The sequence below is a fragment of the Mustela putorius genome, unplaced genomic scaffold (assembly GCF_011764305.1).
Source record: "Mustela putorius furo isolate JIRA1106 unplaced genomic scaffold, ASM1176430v1.1 tig00003952_pilon_pilon_pilon, whole genome shotgun sequence".
NCBI classification, from domain to species: Eukaryota; Metazoa; Chordata; class Mammalia; order Carnivora; family Mustelidae; genus Mustela; species Mustela putorius.
The window spans coordinates 87352-109067 of record NW_025422096.1 but is presented as its reverse complement, the minus strand read 5'-3'; the positions used below and the strand labels follow the sequence as shown (position 1 = coordinate 109067).

The 21716-nt window shown below is 41.4% G+C and overlaps 1 protein-coding gene across 4 annotated transcripts in view; it reads right to left on the bottom strand.

Moving 5' to 3' along the window:
• Window positions 1-7538: 7538 nt before the first annotated feature.
• The window catches only part of LOC123389135 (ral GTPase-activating protein subunit alpha-2-like), a 42846-nt gene continuing 28668 nt past the window's right edge, over window positions 7539-21716 (bottom strand). For 2 of the 4 annotated variants that reach the window (XR_006603670.1, XM_045069920.1), the window contains exons 2-3: window positions 20415-20592; window positions 14655-15051 (exon numbers count right to left, since the gene is read on the bottom strand). Coding sequence is in view for 2 of the 4 variants with exons in the window: in XM_045069920.1 (XP_044925855.1) it covers window positions 14993-15051; window positions 20415-20592 (237 nt within the window). In the remaining 2 variants the exon portion in view is untranslated. Of the gene's footprint in view, window positions 7942-14654; window positions 15052-20414; window positions 20593-20696; window positions 20916-21716 lie in introns of those variants that run through there. The other 2 variants (XR_006603669.1, XM_045069919.1) reach the window with 2 other exon arrangements.

The following is a 21716-nucleotide window of genomic DNA, read 5'->3' as shown; positions in this document are numbered from 1 at the left end:
AGAAATCTAAACTAACATTTAAAAAATTTTAAAAAGATTTTATATATTTATTTGAGAGGGAAAGAGACGGTGTGTGTGCGTGCATGTTTCTGAGAGCAAGGGGGAGGGGCAGAGGCAAAGGGAGAGGTACAGGCAGACATGCTGGGTGAAGTGCCCACCTTGGGGCTTTCTCACAGCCCTGAGATCACCACCTGAGCCAAAACCAGAGTCAGATGCTTAACTGACTGAGCCACTCAGGTTACCTAAGCTAACTTTTTAATGTGTTTATAAAGTAATCTCAGTCTCCTGAGAAGTGATTGTTAATATTTTTTGAGTTATAAATGGAGTAATAAATTTTGCCTGTTGAACTTAAAAATATAAGAATGAATTAGGTTTATGAATTTATTACTCAAATAAATAAATATTAATTTTTAAAACCAAAGTAAACTTGAACAAATGCTATCCTTTTTGGGTATCAAATTCTCACATTTAATACTAGTCAATGCTATTATAATCTCAAGGTCTCCTTTATTTTCCTTTCTGAGCACAAAAGCCTGTGAAATGAATACTATTAGAGATTTAGTATGAAGGACATACTAAAAATATATGTTATAACAGAGGAAGACCTGAAGATGCAGTTGGCTAAGTTTCTAACAGAATGATTATCTTTTCTTTTTAGCTTACATTAAAAAAGAGACAAAATTTTAGAAGGAAAAAACACCATGTTTTTGAGACTCTTTAACATTTCTTTTTTACAAGAATAACCAGTACAGGTTAAGTTGACGGGATTTAGTGTAAGTAAAGTACTTACTGGAATTGGATGAGGGTACAAAGAGAAGAAAAATATTATATTTGATGAAACCCACTGTGCACACTTCCTTTAAGTATGGGCCTATGCAGTGATTTACCTCTGATGAGTAAGAGCAAGTAAGATACTCAAAAACATATGAGACAATTTATGTAATATGTGTATATTTATAAATATACTTATTTATAAGCATAAATAAAGTATAAAGTATATATATATAAATATACTTATTTATAAATAAATATAAATATATTTATTTATGGCTTCATCTGTACCACAAGAGAAATTGTAATGACTCTGCAAAGACCACAAATCTTTTGCATATAAGTCAAAGTGTCTATTCCATATGGCTTAGGAATATGTGTAAAGCTTCCATATGGGAAAAGATTTTCTGATACCCAAATAAAGAATCAGGCATCAAAGAACCTACTGAAAAGTTTGGCAAATATTGACAATTGTCACAAAACTTTGAATTCCAATTTGAAAGTCTACATATTCTATTTTGCAATATTCTCTATCATTTTATATTAGAGATGTTCAGAACTTTCTTCCAAAGCCATGGGATTTAATATATGATTATACCGTATAAACAATGCATACATGTATATGGATATATATATTAGCATTCATTTCAGTTTGCTTCCAGTTTACACATCCTACTAGATACCCCAGTGACTGGTTATTGCTCTCACAGTGAAACTAAAGATATGCCAACTCTCTTGAAGCAAAGTCCAAAACTTTAGAATAATGCTTATATATTTGATTTATATAGTTTATTTCTCCCAGAGTGTTCATTTTAAATTAACTCCACATTGAAATAAGTGATCATGCTAATAGCTGACAGGGCTAGGTTAGGCTGACTTTGTCTTCATGTCATTGACAGTAACAAGAAAAAAAAAGAAAGTCATAGATCCCTTTTTTAAAATACATTGTTTTTTCTTTAAAAGTATTTAAGTTTTTTTCAATTTTTCTGTTTTTTTTTTTTAATTTTTATTTTCAGCATAACAGTATTCCTTGTTTTTACACCTCACCCAGTGCTCCATGCAATATGTGCCCTCTCTAATACCCACCACCTGGTTCCCCCAACCTCCCACCCCACCCCTACAAATCCCTCAGATTGATTTTCAGAGTCCTTAGTCTCTCATGTTTCACATCCCCTTCCAATGCATTTAATTTACATTTTTAATTTTAATTTGTTTTTTAAATTTAAATATATTTAATTTAAATTAATTTAAATTTACTTTCATTTTTTTCTTTTAAATGTTGATAAATGCTGTCAGCCCCCAAAACTGTGGTCACATAAAGCACATGCAAAATGAGAAAATGGAATGCAGACTCACAAAAAAGAACCATTTTGCTTTTCTAGGTCCTTGTTTTTAAAGAGTAGAAAATTTACTTTCCCAAAAAGGAACAAATTCGGAAGGAAAGAATAGGACGAAAGTCACCTTTATCAGCCTATCAACATATACTCAAACCAAAAACACTGTAAACTGCATAAAGATGCCAACTGTTTTTAAAAAAAATTGGCAGACGACTTTAGGTAAGAATAACTTTCATGGAAATTGAGGAGGTAGAAGTGTTCAAATTGTTCAGGAGGCACCAAAAGCATGCGAATCATATTCTTTTTTTTTTTTTTAAAGATTTTATTTATTTATTTGACAGGCAGAGATCACAAGTAGGCAGAGAGGCAGGCAGAGAGAGAGAGGAGGAAGCAGGCTCCCCACTGAGCAGAGAGCCCGATGCGGGGATCGATCCCAGGTCCCTGGGATCATGACCTGAGCCAAAGGCAGAGGCTTTAACCCACTGAGCCACCCAGGTGCCCCGCGAATCATATTCTATTGAAATGAAGGAAGACTGAGATTCTGAACAAAAATGTTTTATTAGGCAAAAAAAAAAAAAAAAAAAAAAAAAACCTCAAAAAGTATATGTACATATAAATATAAATGTAAATATAAATATATAGAGAGAGAGACATACACACACGTGTGTGTGTTTGTGTGTGTATGCATATATACTATCCCAGTCCTAAACCCCAGCACCTGGGTTTGTGACCTTATTTGGAAATAGGGTCCCTGGAGATGTAACTAGCGTGGATGAGATCATATTTGAATAGCCTGGGCCCCTAATTCAGGAGGACTTGTGTCCTTCTAAGGGAGACTGTGGATACACAGATATGCACTGAGGGAGAGGGCCATGTGAAGAAGTCCAAAGTCCAAATACATCAAGCTGGGAAGGGGCCTGGAACAGATCCTCCCATAATACCTCCAAAAGGAGCATGGTCTACGAGCACTGTAGCCTCTAGAACTGTGATACTGTCCACTTCTGTTGTTTCAGCCTCTAGGCTTGTGGTATCTTGTAATAGCAACCATAGAAATCTAATACAATCCTGTTAGAGGAAAAGTAACCAATCAGAAGCCCATGAGGAATTGGAAAAGAGAAAAAAAAATCTATCTATCTATATAGATATGTCTATATCTATATCTACATAAATTACTCTTTAAAACATTGAAAACGAACGGACATTTGAAAACCATGTGAAAAGGAAAGCAAGCAAGCAAACAAACAAACAAAAACTGAGCCCCAGGATTCACTCAAATTTTCACCTGGAATAGTTCTGGATGGTGCGCGTAGGGAGGAGATTCCAAGGAAAAGATGGAAGTCTCCCTGCTGTGAGGAAAGAGAGATTGGGATTCAGGAAGGCTGGAGTGATGAAAAGGCCATGGGTTCAAGAGAAAAATAAGTCAAGTAGAAATCAAACTCTTGGAAAAATACACACTGGTGTCCTCTTCAGTCCTTGCTCCATAGGAAGCAGTGTGTGCCTAAGAAAATACTTCAGGTACTAACAAAGAGTCAAGGCAATGGAACCAGATGGTTGCCAAAACTCCTACAAGGCTAGAGGTCATTGGAGTAACAACCAGCCAGAGGGAAGAGTTCCTCTGGCTAAGTCAGAATATTCTGTAGAGACCGGGTAAGGAGCCTGAGTTAGTTAGTTGTAAAAAGGGTCAGAATTACCTACTAATCTCTCACTGCCCATGTGACAGCCAATAAAAGAAGGCAGACAGTAGCCTCCAAAGGACTCAGGTTATAAAAAGGAAGGCAGTTCAAAAGGGAAAGGGAAGAAGGAATAGACAGGGGGGGAAAATATGCCTAGCGAGGTAGTAGACTTCAAGTTTAATATTTCAGCAATGACCTTCAGAGTGAACGACTCAAATTCTGTCCACTTTGTTGTTTCAGCCTCTAGGCTTGTGGTATCTTGTAATAGCACCCCTAGAAAACTAATACAAACCTGTGAGAGGAAAAGTAACCAACCAGAAGCCCATGGGGAATTGAAAAGAAAAAAAGTATCTATCTATCTATATAGATATAGATATGTCCATATCTATCTATCTATCTATCTATATATATCTATATATCTAACTCTTTAAAACATTGAAAATGAACGCACATTTGTGAACCCTGTGAAAAGAAAAACAAGCAAAAAAAAAAAAAAAAGAAAAAATAAACCGAGCCCCAGGATTCACTTGGCTTTTCACCTGGAGGAATTCTGGATGGTGAGGGTAGGGAGGAGATTCCAAGGAAAAGATGGGAGTCTCTCTGGTATGAGGAAAGAGAGATTGGAATTCAGGAAGGCTGGAGTGATGAAAACGCCATGGGTTCCAGAGAGACGGAATTCACGTAGAAAACAAGCTCTTGAAAATACACATTGGAGTCCTCTTGAGTCCTTGGTCCATAGGAAGCAGTGTGTGTCTTAGAAAATGCTCCAGGTTCTGACAAAGAGTCAAGGCAACGGAACCAGGATATTGCCAAGACTCCTACAAGGCTAGAGGTCATTGGAGTTCCTACCAGCCAGAGGGAAGTGTTCTTCTGGCTAAGTCACAATATTCAGTAGAGACCCGGTAAGGAGCATGAGTTAGGAGCGGGATGAAATGATCCCTCGGAGAAAGCTGACTCTAGAGCTTCCCTAAAGAAGAGGAGAACAACTGTAAAAAGGGTCAGAAATACCTACTAATCTCTGAATTCCCCTGTGACAGCCAATCAAAGAAGGCAGAGATTAGCCTCCAAAGGACTCAGGTCATCGAAAGGAAGGCAGTTCTAAAGGGAAAGGGAAGAAGGAATAGACAGGAAAAAGAAAATACGCCTAGCGAGGTAGTAGACTTCAAATTCAACATTTCAACAATGACCTTCAGAGTGAACGACTCAAATTCTATTGAAAGAAAAGACCTCAATAGGGCAGTGAAAAATAAACTCTACTTAGAAGGAAGCAGAGGCTAGTATAGATTTTGTGGAAAGAAAAAGGATGAAAAGGACTAGACCTTACCCAAACGAATCCTCAAAGGCTGCTTTTCCTAGGTCTTGAGAAGAGACAATGGAAAGACACCTGATAAATGAACAGAGAAAGAAGACATTTCAGAACACAAAAGGACCCTTTTAGAAACACATGGCTATCCTCAAGTTGTCTGCATCTGATGAGAAAACTCATTGAGATCAACCAGGTTGAAGCCCATAAAACAAGGCTAAAGACATTTTTTGGAAAGCTTTTCTTTCTTTCTTTGTGAGAGAATGAGTGAGAGAGAGCATGAGAGAGGAGAATGTCAGTGGGAGAAGCCAACTCCCCAAGGAGCTGGGCGGCCGAGGCGGGAGGAGCTCCTGCAAGACCGGGGTCATGACCTGAGCCCAAGGCAGTCGCTGAACTAACAGAGCCACACAGACACCCCTCTCCAGAAATTGGTCCACAACAGCTGAGGGGCACCTGAGTGGCACCCTCAGTGAAGCACCCAACTCTTTGGTTCTGGCTCAGGTGGTGATCTCAGGCTCTTGAGATTGAGCCCTGAGGCAAGCTCTGGGCTCAGGGCAGAGTCCACTGGGTCTCTCTTTCGGTCCTGCCCTTTCCCCCTCACACTCAATTGTGCTCTTGCCCTAAAACCAAGTATGAAAACCCTTCACAGAAGGGAACAATGGTTGAGAGTGGGAGGGGTGGGGAGAGAAGTGACAGGCCCCAGGGCGAGCGGGAGGTGCCCTCGGTGCTGCCCGCCCTGCCAGGGCCGGGCTCCCTCAGCGGATGCCACCTTCGCCCCCGCCACCCTCGGTGCTGCTGTGGCAGGGAGCAGCAGGGAGCAGCTGAGCCCAGGGAGCCTTGGGGCAAGCCTCCTTGAGCGCCTCCAGCGCCCTCTGAGCGTGCTCGTTGCGGGGGTGGGGGGGGGGGGGCCACAGGTCGGTCCAGGGAGGAGGTGAGGGCGGCGCCCAGGTGCCCCCCGGGGGGGGAGGGGCAGGCAAGACCTACAGAGAGATCCCCTTGGGACTGCTGGAGCTGCTGCAGGGCTTCATGCTGGACTTGGCGAGGCAGCAGCCTGCGCACCCTGCCCTGCATCTGGCTCTTTCCTTAGCAGGGAGCCTGTTTACCCCTCCCTCTCTGCCTGTCTCTCTCCCTCCTTCTCCTCTCTGTCTGTCAAAGGAAGAAAGAAAATCTTAAAAAAATCATCAAACAACCCTCCATATTCTTGTCGTTCTTTAGGGCCCCATGCGTCAACATTTGATTTTTACTTCTTGAATTGAAGGAATTGGTTGATTGATTGATGAATTGGACAGAAAGACAGAGACAGCGAGAGAGGAAGCCCAATTTGAGAAGGAGTAGAAGCCATGGAAGTGGGAGAGGGAGAAGCAGGCTTCCTGCTGAGCACAGAGCCCCAGAAAGGTCTGGAGCCCAAGACACTGGCATCAGGACCCCAGCAGAAAGCAGCCACCCAGGTGCCCCACTCCATAATTAAATCCGTTTTTCACGATTCAATCCATTGGATTAAGCAACACTCTTTGGGGTCTGCCTCCTTGGGTTAACACTAACACATTGTGTTTTCCTTTGCTCTTTTGTGATCACTGAGGATTTCAGGAATCTTTTCATGTTTCTTGGCCGATGGTTTCCTCCTTGGGATATTTCTGCTCTAGGATTTTCATTGTTTTGAAGTTACCTATCTATCCTTCTTGATTCCTAGTTCTCCTATTTAGAGTTGTATACAGTTCCTTATCTGGTATCTCCATAGAGCCTTTAATAGTTTTAGTCTTGTCATTTGTTGGGCAAGATTTTTTTGTTTGGAACCTTGGAATGAGTAGAGTCCAACTTCCCAACTGCTGCTGCCCCTCGGAACAATTTGTTACTTCAACTGTAACCCCTGGAGGATTTTACTAGTTACCAAGCACATTTACATATGACCTCTAGAAATACATATACTGGCAACAGGTCTTTGGGGAAAAGGATGATATATGACTGTGAAGCTGGGTAGCTGGGGATGCCCAGCTCGCTCAGGGCGGAACACCGCCCCTCACAGAAGCTGGGCAGCGGGGGATACCTCGCTTGCTCATGGCGGAACGCAGCCCCCTCACAGAAGCTGCGCTGGCTGGAAGCCCGGCCGGCCCAGGGCGGAATGCCGCCTGCTTCAGGAAAGCGGAGCACCCGGGAACGCCAGGTTAGCTCAGGGTGGAATGAAAACCGCCTGCCTCCCTTATCCGCCATCGAGCCTTTCTCTTCCCAGAAGTGCCCGTTGTTAGTTAGAAGAGTTCTTTCAAAGTGCTTGTTTAACTATAAACTTTACCCTCCTTCTTGCTTGTCAGCAAGATGGGATTAACATTTGACCTTCCTCAATCCTTCTATTGGCTATTGTTTTCTATCCAATAAAAGTGAGACTGTGGAGTTGCTCCTGGCAGCCGTCCTTTTCGACTGTTGTCCCCTGCTCCCAGTCTTTTGCAGCTGACTGGTTCGTGCCTAATTCTTCTCTCGTCACCGACTGGAAGCCGCACCCAAGCTTTCTTGGGCTTCCTGTTTTTGGTGTTCTGTTCCACTCATCTCTGCCACCGCCCCCAGGTCCTCAAAATGGTTTTCTATTGTATCTTCCAGAAAACTTCTGATGTCCTCTTTAGTATGTAGGCTACATCAGTAGGGAATAGCGTTAAAACCTCTTCTGTTCCATGTGGATATTCACGTCGTTGAGCACCGCTTGGTCAAAGTCTGCCCTTTTCTGTTGGTCTGTTTTCCCTGGTCATTTCAGGAGTCCTTTTGTAAGAAATCCTATCCCATCAGATGCTCCTCTCACTCTCTTTCTCCCTTACTCTTGCTCTGGCTTCTTTCTTCAGATTTGCCGGGGAATGACGAGTCCTTTTCATTCCTATGAAAATAGAAGAATTGGCTGATCCACAGATACCATTTTTAGTGATATACAAGTGTATATATAATAACTGATATGGAGATGTACATGTGCACCTACATATATATTCTTTAATCTATAAAGTATGGAGGTTGGATTAAGTCTGAAGTCTCTCGTACAGCTTGATAACCTGTGACTCTTTGATCGATAACTTCCATTTTCCCACAGGTCAGAGAAACGGGAAAAAATGCACATATGAACATATGTAGCACGTTAAAAAATGATCACAAATCCTATGACTCCCCATTCCCTTTGATTCACATGGGCTATGTGACTGTGTTAAACAGTGAAAGAAACGTGTCAGTTTCAGGCCCAAGTCCAAAAGGAACCCCTCTCTTGGAACATTTGCTATTGGAGCTCTGAGTGGACAGGAAAGAAGTCCAACAACCTTGTTACAAAGACTGCACGGGAGTGGAGGGCCATCTGAGCCTCATCTCCCAACTGTACCCATCAAAGTGACAGGCATGTGCATGAAGTCATCCTGGATCCTCTAGACCAAGCAGCCACCTGCTGAAGGCCACCACCCACTGACCTCAGTTAATGCCGTATTAAGCATAAAAATTGCCCCATGAGATCCTGCCCTAATTTCTGACCCCCAAAACATATGTAATATGACAAAAGGGTTGTTTTAAGCCCCCAAACTTTGAAGTCATTACATAACTGGGTAACATGGCAAATACGTATCCAAAATAATGTAAATCAAGGAATATGTTTAAAGGCACCAAGTTATCTTAAAAAGTTCTCTGAACACACAGAAAAACAGAAAGAGACCCATAACTACAGAGAACAAATTGATCGTTTCCAAAGAGGAGGCAGCGGGTGGACAGGCAAAATGCGTGAAATACAGTGGGAGATAACAGGCTTCCAGTTACAAAATTAATAAGTTGCAGGACGAAAGGCACAGCATAGGGAATATGGTTGGTGGTACAGTACGGCGAGCGCAGCATAACATACAGACTTGTCAAATCTTGTTGTTTTATATCTGAAACTAATGCAACATTGTGGGTCAGCTATACTTCAATTAAAAAATCAAAGGAAGTTTAAAAAAATTAAAAGTGAGCTCTGTTATCCAAATAGGACATACGAGATGGATTTCCCATCATACCATAAATTGAAAACGACTTCTCTTGATAGAACAATGCTTTCCTTAGTCTTAGTCCCTACTCCCTCCACAAAAAACAAAAAACAAAAAAACAAAAAAAAAACAAAACTACTTTCGAAAAACATCTTGGTATTTTGAAAATTATAACTGCAGTGAGTGATGAGAGTGAAAACAAACTGATAATCCATGTTTCCTCATTTATTATCCCTTTTACGAAGATGAACAGTAAAATCATATGTAAGAATTAACCAGAGAGAGGTCCATTTTCCACTCACTATAATCAAGCTGGAATTTTCAACTATTATTTAGTATTAGTTGATTCTGGTGGCAAATGCAAATATGGTTTCACTTCTTGGGCACATGAGGATGATTTGGTCGGTGAAACAGACATACCAGGTTGGCCCAGGCCTGCAATTCCAGGGTTCAGAAAATTGCAAGATACAACCTGACACTTAAAACTTCCCATCAACAACTACCGCTGCCCCCCAACATCTTGTTTCTTCCCACAGACAGCTCATACTGAGACCTGTCCACTGTCAGGGTCAAGCTAAAGGGGGATGCCCACAACTAGGTGGGAAATGAGAGGATGCAACTGCAGCTCTGTGGGGATGCCTAAGGCCACTGAATGCCCCGTCATGATTCTCCAGCACAGATGGGGGCAGCCTGCACCACGTGGGTAGAGCTCTAGGACACAGAATGTACTGGAGTGGCAGTCAACAAAAAATGTGTTTGTGTAATATATAAAAACCCATAGGGTTGTCAATTTGTGGGATTCACTTTTTCTAACTGTTCACCCCATGACATACAATTTCAGGAAACCCAGAGCCCATGGATTATTGTTAAGGGCACATTCGGACTCAATCAAAGTGTAACTAAGCGTAATCATACACATAAATACAAATATCATTAAAAAAATCAATACCACCTCAAACTTTCTTTTTTATTCCCAAATGAACTTTTATGGGTTTTAATATCAATTAATGTGCTTATAGAACTGGTAAAAAAAACAGTCACTGATGAAATTTTAAAATTACCACTCTGCATTCCCTAATTTCTGTTGATGTACTTTTATCTCACACAAAAAATAAATTACTAAGGAATAAATCATACTTCACTGAACACGTTTCAGCTGAAATGATGCACCAAGATGTACAGCTTTGGTCAGGCTTATACTGCTGTTGTCAACATAGTATATGGGGTGTAAGAGCTACTGTCTTTTCCTTCTCCCATGAATATTAGTCCTAACAGACTCTTCACGTGGAAAGAAAACTTAGTCTAGAAGGTACACTAATTCCTCTCCTCCCTGGTGAAAAATACTGTTAGAGGTATTAGTTTTAGACAGAGAAGCAAGTTCACTTTGGAAAAAAGCACACACACACACACAAAACCCTCCAACATGACCTTTATTTTATTTTATTTATTTTTTTTAAAGAATTTTTATTTATTTATTTGAAAGAGAGACAGTGAGAGAGAACATGAGTGAGGAGAAGGTCAGAGGGAGAAGCAGACTTCCCATGGAGCTGGGAGCCTGATGTGGGACTCGAGGATCATGACCTGAGCTGAAGGCAGTCGTCCAACCAACTGAGCCACCCAGGCACCCCCAACATGACCTTTAATACAGTGATAAGGGTGAAAGTGTAAACTTCATTTGGAAACAGCACTCAAAATACTGTTTTGAAGGGCCTTTACAACAGCGGTATACTATTTGAAAAGATTTTTCAGATCAACTGATTGAATCATATTTAATTTACCTAGGGACAATTAGATAAAATTTAAAATTCCAAACAAAAACTTTTAGGACACAAATAAAATTATATGTGCTTTTATTCCCGCAACTATCTCCAAAATCTAATATTCAATGGTTTAAATTGCTGCATTTCTCATTTGCAATGCAGACACATGTGAGATGAGGTGTGAGGCATAAAAGGGAGCACAGGAGGCAACTGATCAGCTGAATAGCGACTGCCCCAAAGATGACCATATCCTGAGCCCAAGAAGCTCTGAGTACTTTACCTTACCTGGCAAATGGGATTTAGCAAGCATGATTAAATTAAGGTGTGAGGGGGGAGAGATTATCCTGGATTACCTCGGTGGTCCCAATGTAATCATGAGAATCCATAAGGAGACAGGAGGATCAGAATCAGAAGGCAATGTGAGGTTGGAAACAGAGGGATAAAAGGTGGTGCAATGAAGGGCCACAAGTCAGGGAATGCAGGCAGCTTTAGAAGCAGGACAAGGCAAGAAAGTGGATTCTCCTCTAGAGCCTCCAGAAGGAACACAGGCTGTTAACACCCTGATTTTACCACACTGAGACTGATTTTTGAACTTCTGACCTCCAGAACTGCAAGATAATCAATTTGTGTTGTTTCAAGCCACTGAGAATTTGTCATTTGCTACAGTGGCACTAAAAAACTACTAGAAGAACTCACTGAGACATATTGAGTCTGTACAATGGCAGGGACCATTTCTAGGTAGGACTGTCTTCAGGGTGTGGTAGTACTGGGTCTGGAGAGTTGACTGCCAGCCTCCTTCCTCCCTCCCCCTTCCTGAACCCCAGTGCACTGTGTGCCTCCGCCACTGCAGCCCAGGTGACTCACAGGAAGCTGGCCCCATCCACACGACAGGGAAGGGTTCTGTCATGGAAGCCAGTCATGTTCCTCGTGGGCCATTCACACAACCAGCTGCACGACAGTCAGTGCCTTCTTACTGTTCTACGAGGGACAGTAACCTAGGTTGTCCCCCACACACAAACGGGAAGGGCTTTACAGAAATATCTGGGTTGTCTCTGAATGTGAACAAGGAAAGCAGTGCCCCCACTGCGGGCAGCCATCACACAGTCAGCAGGGGGTGGAAGACAAACTGGCCAGAGGGAAAGGGCAGAGTAGGGAAAAATGGAGAAAATCATGGAGACAGTGTGAATAAAACACATTCTCTGCAAGCCCTGCCATGAGCTGCTTCTTCATGAGATTGAAGGGGTTTTTTTTTGTTGTTGTTTTGTTTTTGTTTTTATTTTTTTTATTCTTTAAGACAGTTTGAGTTAGGATGAGACAACCATCCAAACTGATTCAGGACGTCAGACTTTACGGAAACTAAGAAAGCCAGATAATAAAAGTAGATGACTCACATGTGTGAAAAGTTTCCTTTCCAACTAAGGGCGGGGGTAAAACTAGAACCTTGGATTTGTGGTTATTCCGCTATTCTTGCTATTTTTCATCACTCAAAAGTATTTTTCAAGAATGAGGAACTTATTCTCAATGAATACAGTGATGGTTCCCTGAAAATTTGTAACCAAGTAGGGAACAGAGTCTCTAAACAGATTGTTTTGAATTGACTTAACAATCACACAAGATAGACTGTAAAATTTATCAAAGAGTGGGGCTGAGTTTCTTATATATGATTTCATGCAAATTTTTGTCTACCTGATGATTTTTAGTTTTTGTCTACAGGGTGAGTGAATAAAGGTGTCTCAACATGGTCCAGAACTAATGGTGTTCCCTGGCTCACTATGAAATCCAGGGTCATTTCTGTTTCCTTTTCCATGAACTTCTCCTTCCTCTCATTTGGTCTGTTTTTCAATCGGACTGTTTGTCTTCTTCTCAATTTGTAGGCACGTCAGAGACATGAACTCCTTGAACAGCTGATGTTACAGATGCTTTTCACAGCCTGTTGCCCACATGCAGCTTTACTCTTTTTTGATATACAAATCTTTTTCAAATTTTTAAAATAAAGTGGCATGTCATTTCTTCTATGGTCTGTGGGTCTTATTTCTACCTAAGGTAGTCTACCACTTCCCAAATTTTTACATGCCCCTAGATTGTCTCCAAATTCTTTATCATTTTGTTTGTAGAGTTAGAACTTAAACCAATTTACAAGGTTAATCAATCTGACATCTGCTTACATATGTGATAGGAAGCAAGAGTTCTAAGAAAGAGAGTTCTTTCAGCTCTGGGGGATAGAGCTTAAAGTCAATATTCAATGATACTCTGTCTCATTTTCTAGAAGGAACTGGTGGTTTCTGTTTGAAACTCTGACAATTTTTTCTTAGTCCCTGAAAGTCAAATAGGTTTATGTCTGTTTTGGTTTGAGTCTGTTCAGCTAATTCTCCCTGGGACTTGAAGGCTTTATGAACTGAAGGCATGACTGTTTTTCAGCTCAAGTAAATGCTGCATTAGTTCAGTTATAACTTCTGTTATTTTCTCCTTTTGTCCTCAGGGTACTTGCAAGGTAGATTTGGACCTGACCTCAGATCTTACTTTTTCATTTCTCATTTCCATCTCTTTGAAATTTTCCTCAGTGTTCTGGGATATTCCTTTGGAAAATCAATTTTGTGGGGCACCTGGGTGGCTCAGTGGGTTAAGCCACTGCCTTCAGCTCAGGTCATGATCTCAGGGTCCTGGGATCGAGTCCTGCATTGGGCTCACTGCTCGGTGGGGAGCCTGCTTCCTCCTCTCTCTCTCTTGCCTTTTTCTGCCTACTTGGGATCTCTCTCTGCCAAATAAATAAAATCTTTAAAAAAATCAATTTTGTTCTCAGCAGTGATTATTACTGTTTACAGGGTTCCTATTACATGTTACAACTAGTGAATTTAAGTTTCAAATCTTTCTTGTATTTTTATGTTTTAAAAGATTTATAAAATTTATTTGACACAGAGAGACAGAGAGAAAGTGAGCACAGACAGGAAGAGTGGCAGAGGGAAAAGGAGAGGGAGAAGCAGACTCCCCACTTAGCAGGGACTCCCCACCCCCCACCACAGGGTTTGATCTCTGGCAGACATTTAACCAACTGAGCCATCCACGCACCCCAAAGCTCCCTTTCAAAATCTTCAGTAAGTATTTTGCTGCTCTTTACTGTAACTGTATCCCCCTCAGACTTCTTGACAGTAAGTTTCTCTAGCTCTGTAGTCAGTTCTTAATCAATGAGGACACATGCTCTGGACCTCAGTTTGGTGCTCCTCCACCAAGATGCTACCTGCCACTCAGGTGTGTGAACTCTTGCAGCTCAGGCCTAGTCACACTTTTGGGAACTCTGGGGCATCAGCGAACCTGCTCTAAGGGGACCATGCTTTGTGCATAAAAGCAGGCCCCTGCCATGAAGCAGCCCCTCTTAAACCTCCCCAAGTTGTCCTTCCCTACACAGCACAAAGTCTCTAAGCAACTCAACCTGATGGGAAAGCCCATTTCTCTATGACCAAGGACCACAAAAGAGGGAAGTTATACCATGGGCCCCACACAGAAAGAGGTCTTCACTGAAAGCCTTCGAAAGAGAGTCTGCCTTTTCTTCCAGGCATTCCATCATGGCACCTCAAAATCCTGAGATGCTCTTCCACTGCTCCCCCTGAGATGCCAAAACGAACTTGGCAGTCGAATAGGTCCTTCCCACAGCCCACCTACATGATTCTTGAGGGCCTGCCTGGTGCTGGGGATGGGTGAAGGCAACACAGGCCCCTGGTCTTGTGCTCTGATGTCACTGGCTCTTGAGCAAAGGAAGGAAAATGAGAGGGTCCAGGAGACTGCACACAGCACCATGTTCTCAGAACATCTCCCTGGCCCCCAAGATCACCTTGTCATAGCAATGTCAGCAAAGCATGGCAAGTGCTACCTCAGAAGTCCCTCTGACACCTCAGCAACAGAGAGAGAGCCCACCCATAAACATAATCCCTAAAACCAGCATCCTTTAGGAACCAAAACCCCTATGAGTCAATTACTTTGGTATGTGTTAGTGTATTTTTACCTATGTAAAATATAAGAAAAAGAGGAATGACATACCTGTATGATTTGGGGCAGTACAGCAACTCGATTTTGAGTGTTTGGGATTATAGCTAGATACTTTTTTTCCAAAAAGAAATTTATAATCCATTTAATAAAAACAATGTGAATTGCCATGTATGGAATTTTTATACTATAAATGTTTTCATTGTCTTGAGTGGTAGTAATGTACATACACTGGCGCTGGTCTCAAATGGGGGATGTCTGGAAGGAAACAGAATACATGATTAGGGGAGTGAGTGTAACCCACCACCCTAAACAGTTCAATTTCTCACAAACATATAACTCAGCTATATATTTGGTTGGATGAATATCAACTAAAACTTTAAAATTAAAGTACCAGAAATTATTAGGGATGACATTTTTTGGTAGACTTGTTTCTGATTCTGCCTTGTGACCTGACAAAGGTGGGATGGTGGCTCCTGTTACTGCTTGCTTATTACAGCTATGGCATACAGCGGTGGAAGTACTAAGTACTAAGCCACTAAAAAATTTGAGAAAGGATAAGCAATTCTAATAGTAAGGATATTTTCACATACATTATAACTAATTTAATATTTTAGGACTGAAACAAATCTAGAAGAATGTACAGACATTCTTCATCATTTCAGGTACTTTAACATCCAATACTACCCTAATCAAATCCATGGGACTTTAGTTTTATAGCCTTTTCCTTGTAGATGAATCTGAAGAATAGAATCAGTATAAACTACTTTATGTCTGAAAGAATTCATCTTTGAGTATCAGACTTGACCAGCTCCACAGAATTAATAACAAGTCCCTTTCTTGGTGCAGCCACATTGGGAAACAGTGTGGAAATTCCTCAAAAAAATTAAAATGGAGCTGCCCTATGACCCTGCAACTGCACTCGGTATATACCAAGAAGATACAGATGTAGTGAAAAGAAGGGCCATCTGTACACCAATGTTCATAGCAGCAATGGCCAAAGTCACTAAAGTGTGGAAAGAACCAAGATGCCCTTCAATGGATGAATGGATAAAGATGTGGTCCATATACAATATGGATTATTATGCCTCCATCAGAAAGAATGAATACCCAACTTTTGTATCAACATGAACTGGACTGGAAGAGATTATGCTGAGTGAAATAAGTCACCAGAGTCAATTATCATATGGTTTCTTACTTCTGGAGCATAAGGAGTAACACAGAGGACATTGGGAGATGGAGGGGAGAAGTGAGTTGAGGGAAATTGGTGGGGGAGACAAACCATGAGAGACTGTGGACTCTGAGAAGCAAACTGAGGGCTTTAGAAGGGAGGCAGGTAGGGGGTTGGGTGAGCCTGGTGATGGGTATTATGGAGGGCACGTATTGCATGAAGCACTGGGTGTGGTACATAAACAATGAATTCTGGAACACTGAAAAGAAATAGAATAATAAAAAAAAAAGTCCCTTTCTCCTTCTTTAAATTTCATAATCAATACAAAAAGTTACATGGTATTGGACTTGAGCTACTACTTGCTGTATGTCCAGCTCTCTTACTGACTTTCTTTTTTTTTATTTTCAGCATAACAGTATTCATTGTTTTTGTACCACACCCAGTGCTCCATGCAATCCGTGCCCTCTATAATACCCACCACCTGGTACCCCGACCTCCCACCTTTTATATACCTGGAGGCACTTGCATGAGGCAGACAAGTTCTCAATAAAGAACTTTAATTTCAATATATTAAAGTATACTATGTTTTCCACAGTGAATATAGACTATTTATCAAATCAAACAAGTTCTGAAAAAAAATACCCATATACAGATAGCTAACAAATACACAGCCCGGTACCTCTAAAGGTTAGTACTTCTACATATTTCAAAAGGCATCAAGTTTCTGCTGTTTTCCCCTGATCCAAGCATGCACATTTGTGTGTATGTAAGTAAACACCCAAAGACAACTGAATTAGTAGTCCACATTCACCACATGGATTAATGCCTGTTGTGATCTCTTTCCCTCCCAAATTGTTTCTGATTATTCACTTTAACTAATTTTGCCTGCTTTCCAATAATAGGGAGAAGAAAATTTGCTTCCCCACCCCAGCACCAATCAAAGGGATACTTCTGTCCTGTGAGCCTTCATTTTTCATAGGGGAAAACAAACAAACAAACAAACAGAAACCCAAAAAACCCTGAGCAGTGAAACTAGAAATTCCCTCATGTTTCCTTCCTTTCTGGAGCTTACTGCCCTTAGGTTGCACAGTTGCCCAAATATTGGCCCCTCCATAAGAAGCTGTAAGTAGCACCTAGTGGATGAAAGATCCAGGATATAAGGAAGGGCTACTCTGGGCAGTTGCATGGCCTGGGATGGTCTGCCTCACCACTGGGCAAGGTCTGGGGTCTGGGGTCACCATACCTCAACACCGTTAAGAGAAGACTTCAACAAGAATGTTTATTTCACCATCTTTGCCTGAGAAAATAAACACTGCCTTCAATAAACAGTTTCAATAAAAAATTAAAATTTTAAAACTTAATTTTAAATATAATTATACCAAGAAGAATCATGACACATGTTGAATTATTTTAGGAGCCACAGTCTTCCTGAGGTACAAATAAATAGTTTGTACAAATAGGTAAAATCATTTATTAGGAAACTTTAAACCTCTTACAATAAAGTTACCATTAAATATAAGAATAAAGTGACTATTTTGCTTAAAAATAAACAAAGGTCACTTTGAAAGAGAATGGCAGCTTCCCTGTGGACATCCTCTATACCCAGCCCAATCAGTACTTACCAAGTACAAGTTTGTAGATTTTGCTAACATGGTAAATGATGGAAATAAATGAGGAAGACAATATTTTTTTTCAACAGTGTAAAAAGAACTTTAAAACAAGTATCTTGATTCTCCTTATTCTTCCACTCTAATTTGTAGCCTTTGGATAATATGTGGGAAAGAACATATATACATTTAAATTTTAACTTAAATGTCTACTGAAATAAAATGCTATCTTATTAAAATTCCTATCCGAAATTAAAAAAAAGTCATGGTGACAAATAATGTTGACAATCATGTAATGTAATCCTATCTTAAAACTCAAAACATGCTAAGAATGAATATTTCAAAACTAAATGGTTCACTTTGTTAAAAATATTCTTACTGAGTATTAAAAAAAAATCACCCAATGGTATCATGTTTTTAAACTCATTCTACTCATCATGCCTGTATTTTATCCCACCAGTTCTCTCTAATGACTTAGCATTCTTTCTTGTCTGCTCTCCTCTCTCATTTCCTTTCACCAGCACCAAAAACACAAAGACTCCAAAGTCCTGAGAGCAGATTGGAGTATCCCTTTGTCTTCTAGAAGCTGTGCATTTTGACCCTACTGGTCCATTCCACCTGCCCAATAGGCAAGATTGCCCAACAGGACAGTGCAGTCAGGAAGGGAGGCAAGGACAGAATCTTGAGGGATAGCAGAGAGAAAGAATCACCTTAAGAAAACTGGCAAGAATTCCTATCTCACATTGAGGTCTTCCATCCATTTTGAGTTTAATATTTTGTTCTAATAACACAACTCTGGGTGGGCTCCCAGATGGCTCCTCAGTGGGGACACATCACCAGGAAGACCACACCATGATTAGAATTTAGAATCTTCGGCACCCCCACCCCAACCCCTACATTCCCCCAGAGAGGGGAGGGGGCTAAAAGCAGAGCACATCTATGTAAGGAAGCCTCCATAAAAATCCTCATAGCAGGGACGCCTGGGTGGCTCAGTTGGTTAAGCAGCTGCCTTCGGCTCAGGTCATGATCCCAGCGTCCTGGGATCGAGTCCCACATCGGGCTCCTTGCTCAGCAGGGAGCCTGCTTCTCCCTCTGCCTCTGCCTGTGTTTGCTCTCTCCCCCTCTCTCTCTCTGATAAATAAATAAAATCTTTTCTAAAAAAATCCTCAAAGCAGGGGTTTCAGGAAACTTCCAGGTAAGTAAACATATCCAGGTATCAGGAGGGGGATGAAACCCAGCTCCACAGGAATAGACATTCCTGTGCTTGGGACCCTCCCAGACTGTGCCCTTTGTGTCTCTGCATCTGACTGTTCATCTGCATCCTTTATCATATCTTTTATTATTTGTAAATGAAAACAAATGTTTCCCAGAGTTCTGCGAGCCACTCAGTTGAACCGGAGGAGGAGCTGAAGGAACCTCTGATTTGTAGCCAAGTTGTAGAGAAGTTGTGGGTAACCTGGGCCCCTCCTACTTGTGACTGGCACCTGAATGTGATGGAACAGTCTCACGGGACTGAGCCCTTAACCTGTGGGATCAGATGCCATATCAAGGCAGACAGTGTCAAAGCTGAGTGAAACTACAGGACACCCAGCTGGTGTTGCAGAGTTGCCTGGTGAGGGAAAAATCCACAGCCTCAGCCACAGTGTTAGAAGTGAAGTGTTCTGTGTGAATATGGTAATATGAAAGCAGATGGGAGAACTGAAATGTTTCCTTGACATACACTCTCACACAAAATATTATGTATGCCAGGTCTTTGCTGATGTGATATAGCACATATTCAAGTTCTAGTGAAATATCATAAAGAGTCAACTCAAAAAACAAACAAACAAACAAACAAAGCAAACATACAAAATATGGATGAGCTGGGAGAAAATAAGCAATGTTTCCTCTTTCCTATCAAGAGAAAGACCATTCCTGAATTATCCAAGATTTTGCTTTTACCTGAATAACCATACAGTTCAATAGTACTTGAAGGAAAAAGCATGTTTGGTCCTCAGCGATCCTTTCCCCTGATATGGCCGGCAAGAGTGGAGTGATTCTTGTGGATATATCTTTGCTCCAGAGTGGGGAAAAAAAAGGAGTTCTTTCACCAACGTTCAAAGGGTTTTTAAAAATGGCCTTCATTAAAATACATCTGCCCCTCCTTTGGAACCTGCTCACACTACTACACTCCAGGCCAGCGAGCATCAAGGGGTTGGAAATACGGTACAAAGTCCCATGAAGCCACCTCTCCCTCTAAACTATTCTTCTCTCTGCCAAATTCTGCTTCGGTCAGCCTAAGGATCAAATACCTGTCTTTGGGCAATAAAGTGATGTGCATTAATCAATCATTGGCCCTAACTGGCAAGTTCCTTAAAAACTCATGGGACACAGATGGTTGCCATGACTTTCCCAGGAAGCAGCTACTGTCTTTCCATGAATGCAGCATGAAAATACACAGCTGGGTGAGCAGATGAATGTCCACTCGTGAAACAATCATGCTGAGGACAATAAACAGTAGTTTTGGATGGCAGATTTAAATTTCATTCACAGCCAAGAAAACACTCCAGATACATGATGTGTCTCCACTTCCTGCTGTTTCCAACATCTGAGTCCTCCCTTCCATTCCTGTTTCCACCACTTCAGTAAATGTCTCCCGTCCTCATTGCATATAAAAAAGGCTCTGATTCTTTCTATTCTAATGTCTGTAAGACATTACTGTGAACAAGAGCAGGGGATAATTCCTCCTCCAAACCCATCTACGAAATAAAGGGTTCTATTCAGGATCATGACAAGCTGAGGAATCCCTCAAGAGAACTTCCAGAGTCATTTCAACCTGTAAGGCTGGCTAAAATGTTCCTCACCATCCGCCACACCAGGGCTAGGACTGATGAGTGTCTCCACCATGCAGGTCCCTCTGGATGACATGATCGCTGGGAAACCAGGCACGAGGCAAGCAAAAATCAGCACCTGCTCTTCTGCAAAGTTTGTCTGAAGTGCTTGAAGCCACAGAAGAAACAGATTGACTCCTTCAGATCTTACCTAAAAACAAAATTAAAGGTGACAAAATTAAACACATGTTTATGCAGAGATGCACTGCAATGCAGATTCAGTTCTGAGAAAGAAAAACTAGAAGTTAAAGGTACCGTTAAACTCCTGCATCAAGTTCTTAGTGACAAGAAATCAGGCGTGCTGCAAGAAGCCCAAGGGTGAAGAGTTGGGGTCTGGAGCCACAGTGCCTGGTTCCAATGCAGGCTCTGCTTTTTGCTTTTTGCTAGCTTAGCTGTGGCCAGTGGAGAACCACCAAACTTCTCCCTTTGCATCAGTCTCTACCTCTGAAAAATAAGGATGATAAAAGAATTTACCACAAAGTGCTGGCACGGGGATAAGTGACTTACAACAGTGCCTGTATCATCAACTGTCATTTAATCACAAAAATAATGCAAAAGCAATCATCCTCCAAATTTACAGTGTGCTTTGAATAGGGTTTTTTCTATAATATGCATATGTATCATGGAAAGCTCTTGAAAAATCTCAGAGCTAAATAAGACCTTAAAGACCTGGCTCAGTTATTTGACCTTGAAGCCCATTCATCAGGCATTTCTACACCAGCCCTCCTTTTTTTTTTTGCCTGTGCAGGTAGCTACCTCGAGGGCTGCCGCCAAATCATCACTTCCACAAAGAACCATTCAGAAATTTCTGGAACTCATATCATTGATGGATTTCTGGCCTAAGTCCATTGTTCCTGGTGGATGCTTCCAGTAGTAGGAAATGGAACATGCTCAATGAGAGCAGGGGGTTGTGTTTGACTTGCCCACTGCCATATCTCCAGCACCTAGAAAGGTGCCTGAAACACATAGCTGGCATCCAGTAAATGTGTGCAATAAATGAGTGAACTAGACAAAAATAGATATGCACTGGTAGACGTGGCCTGTGGAGTACAGCTTCAAAAGCAGGAGAGTATTGAGACTCCTACATGGTAGGTTGCATGGCACTGAGTTAAAGAAAATGGGTCCTACAATCAGACCAAAGGTTAAACCTCGAATGCTGTGCGATCTTGGACAAGTCACCTACAAGAACAAAGACCCCTGTCTTCTATTGATAACAGCTGGGAAGAGAGAATCCATTTCAGAAGGAAAGGGGACACAGGACGGCTGTGTACGACA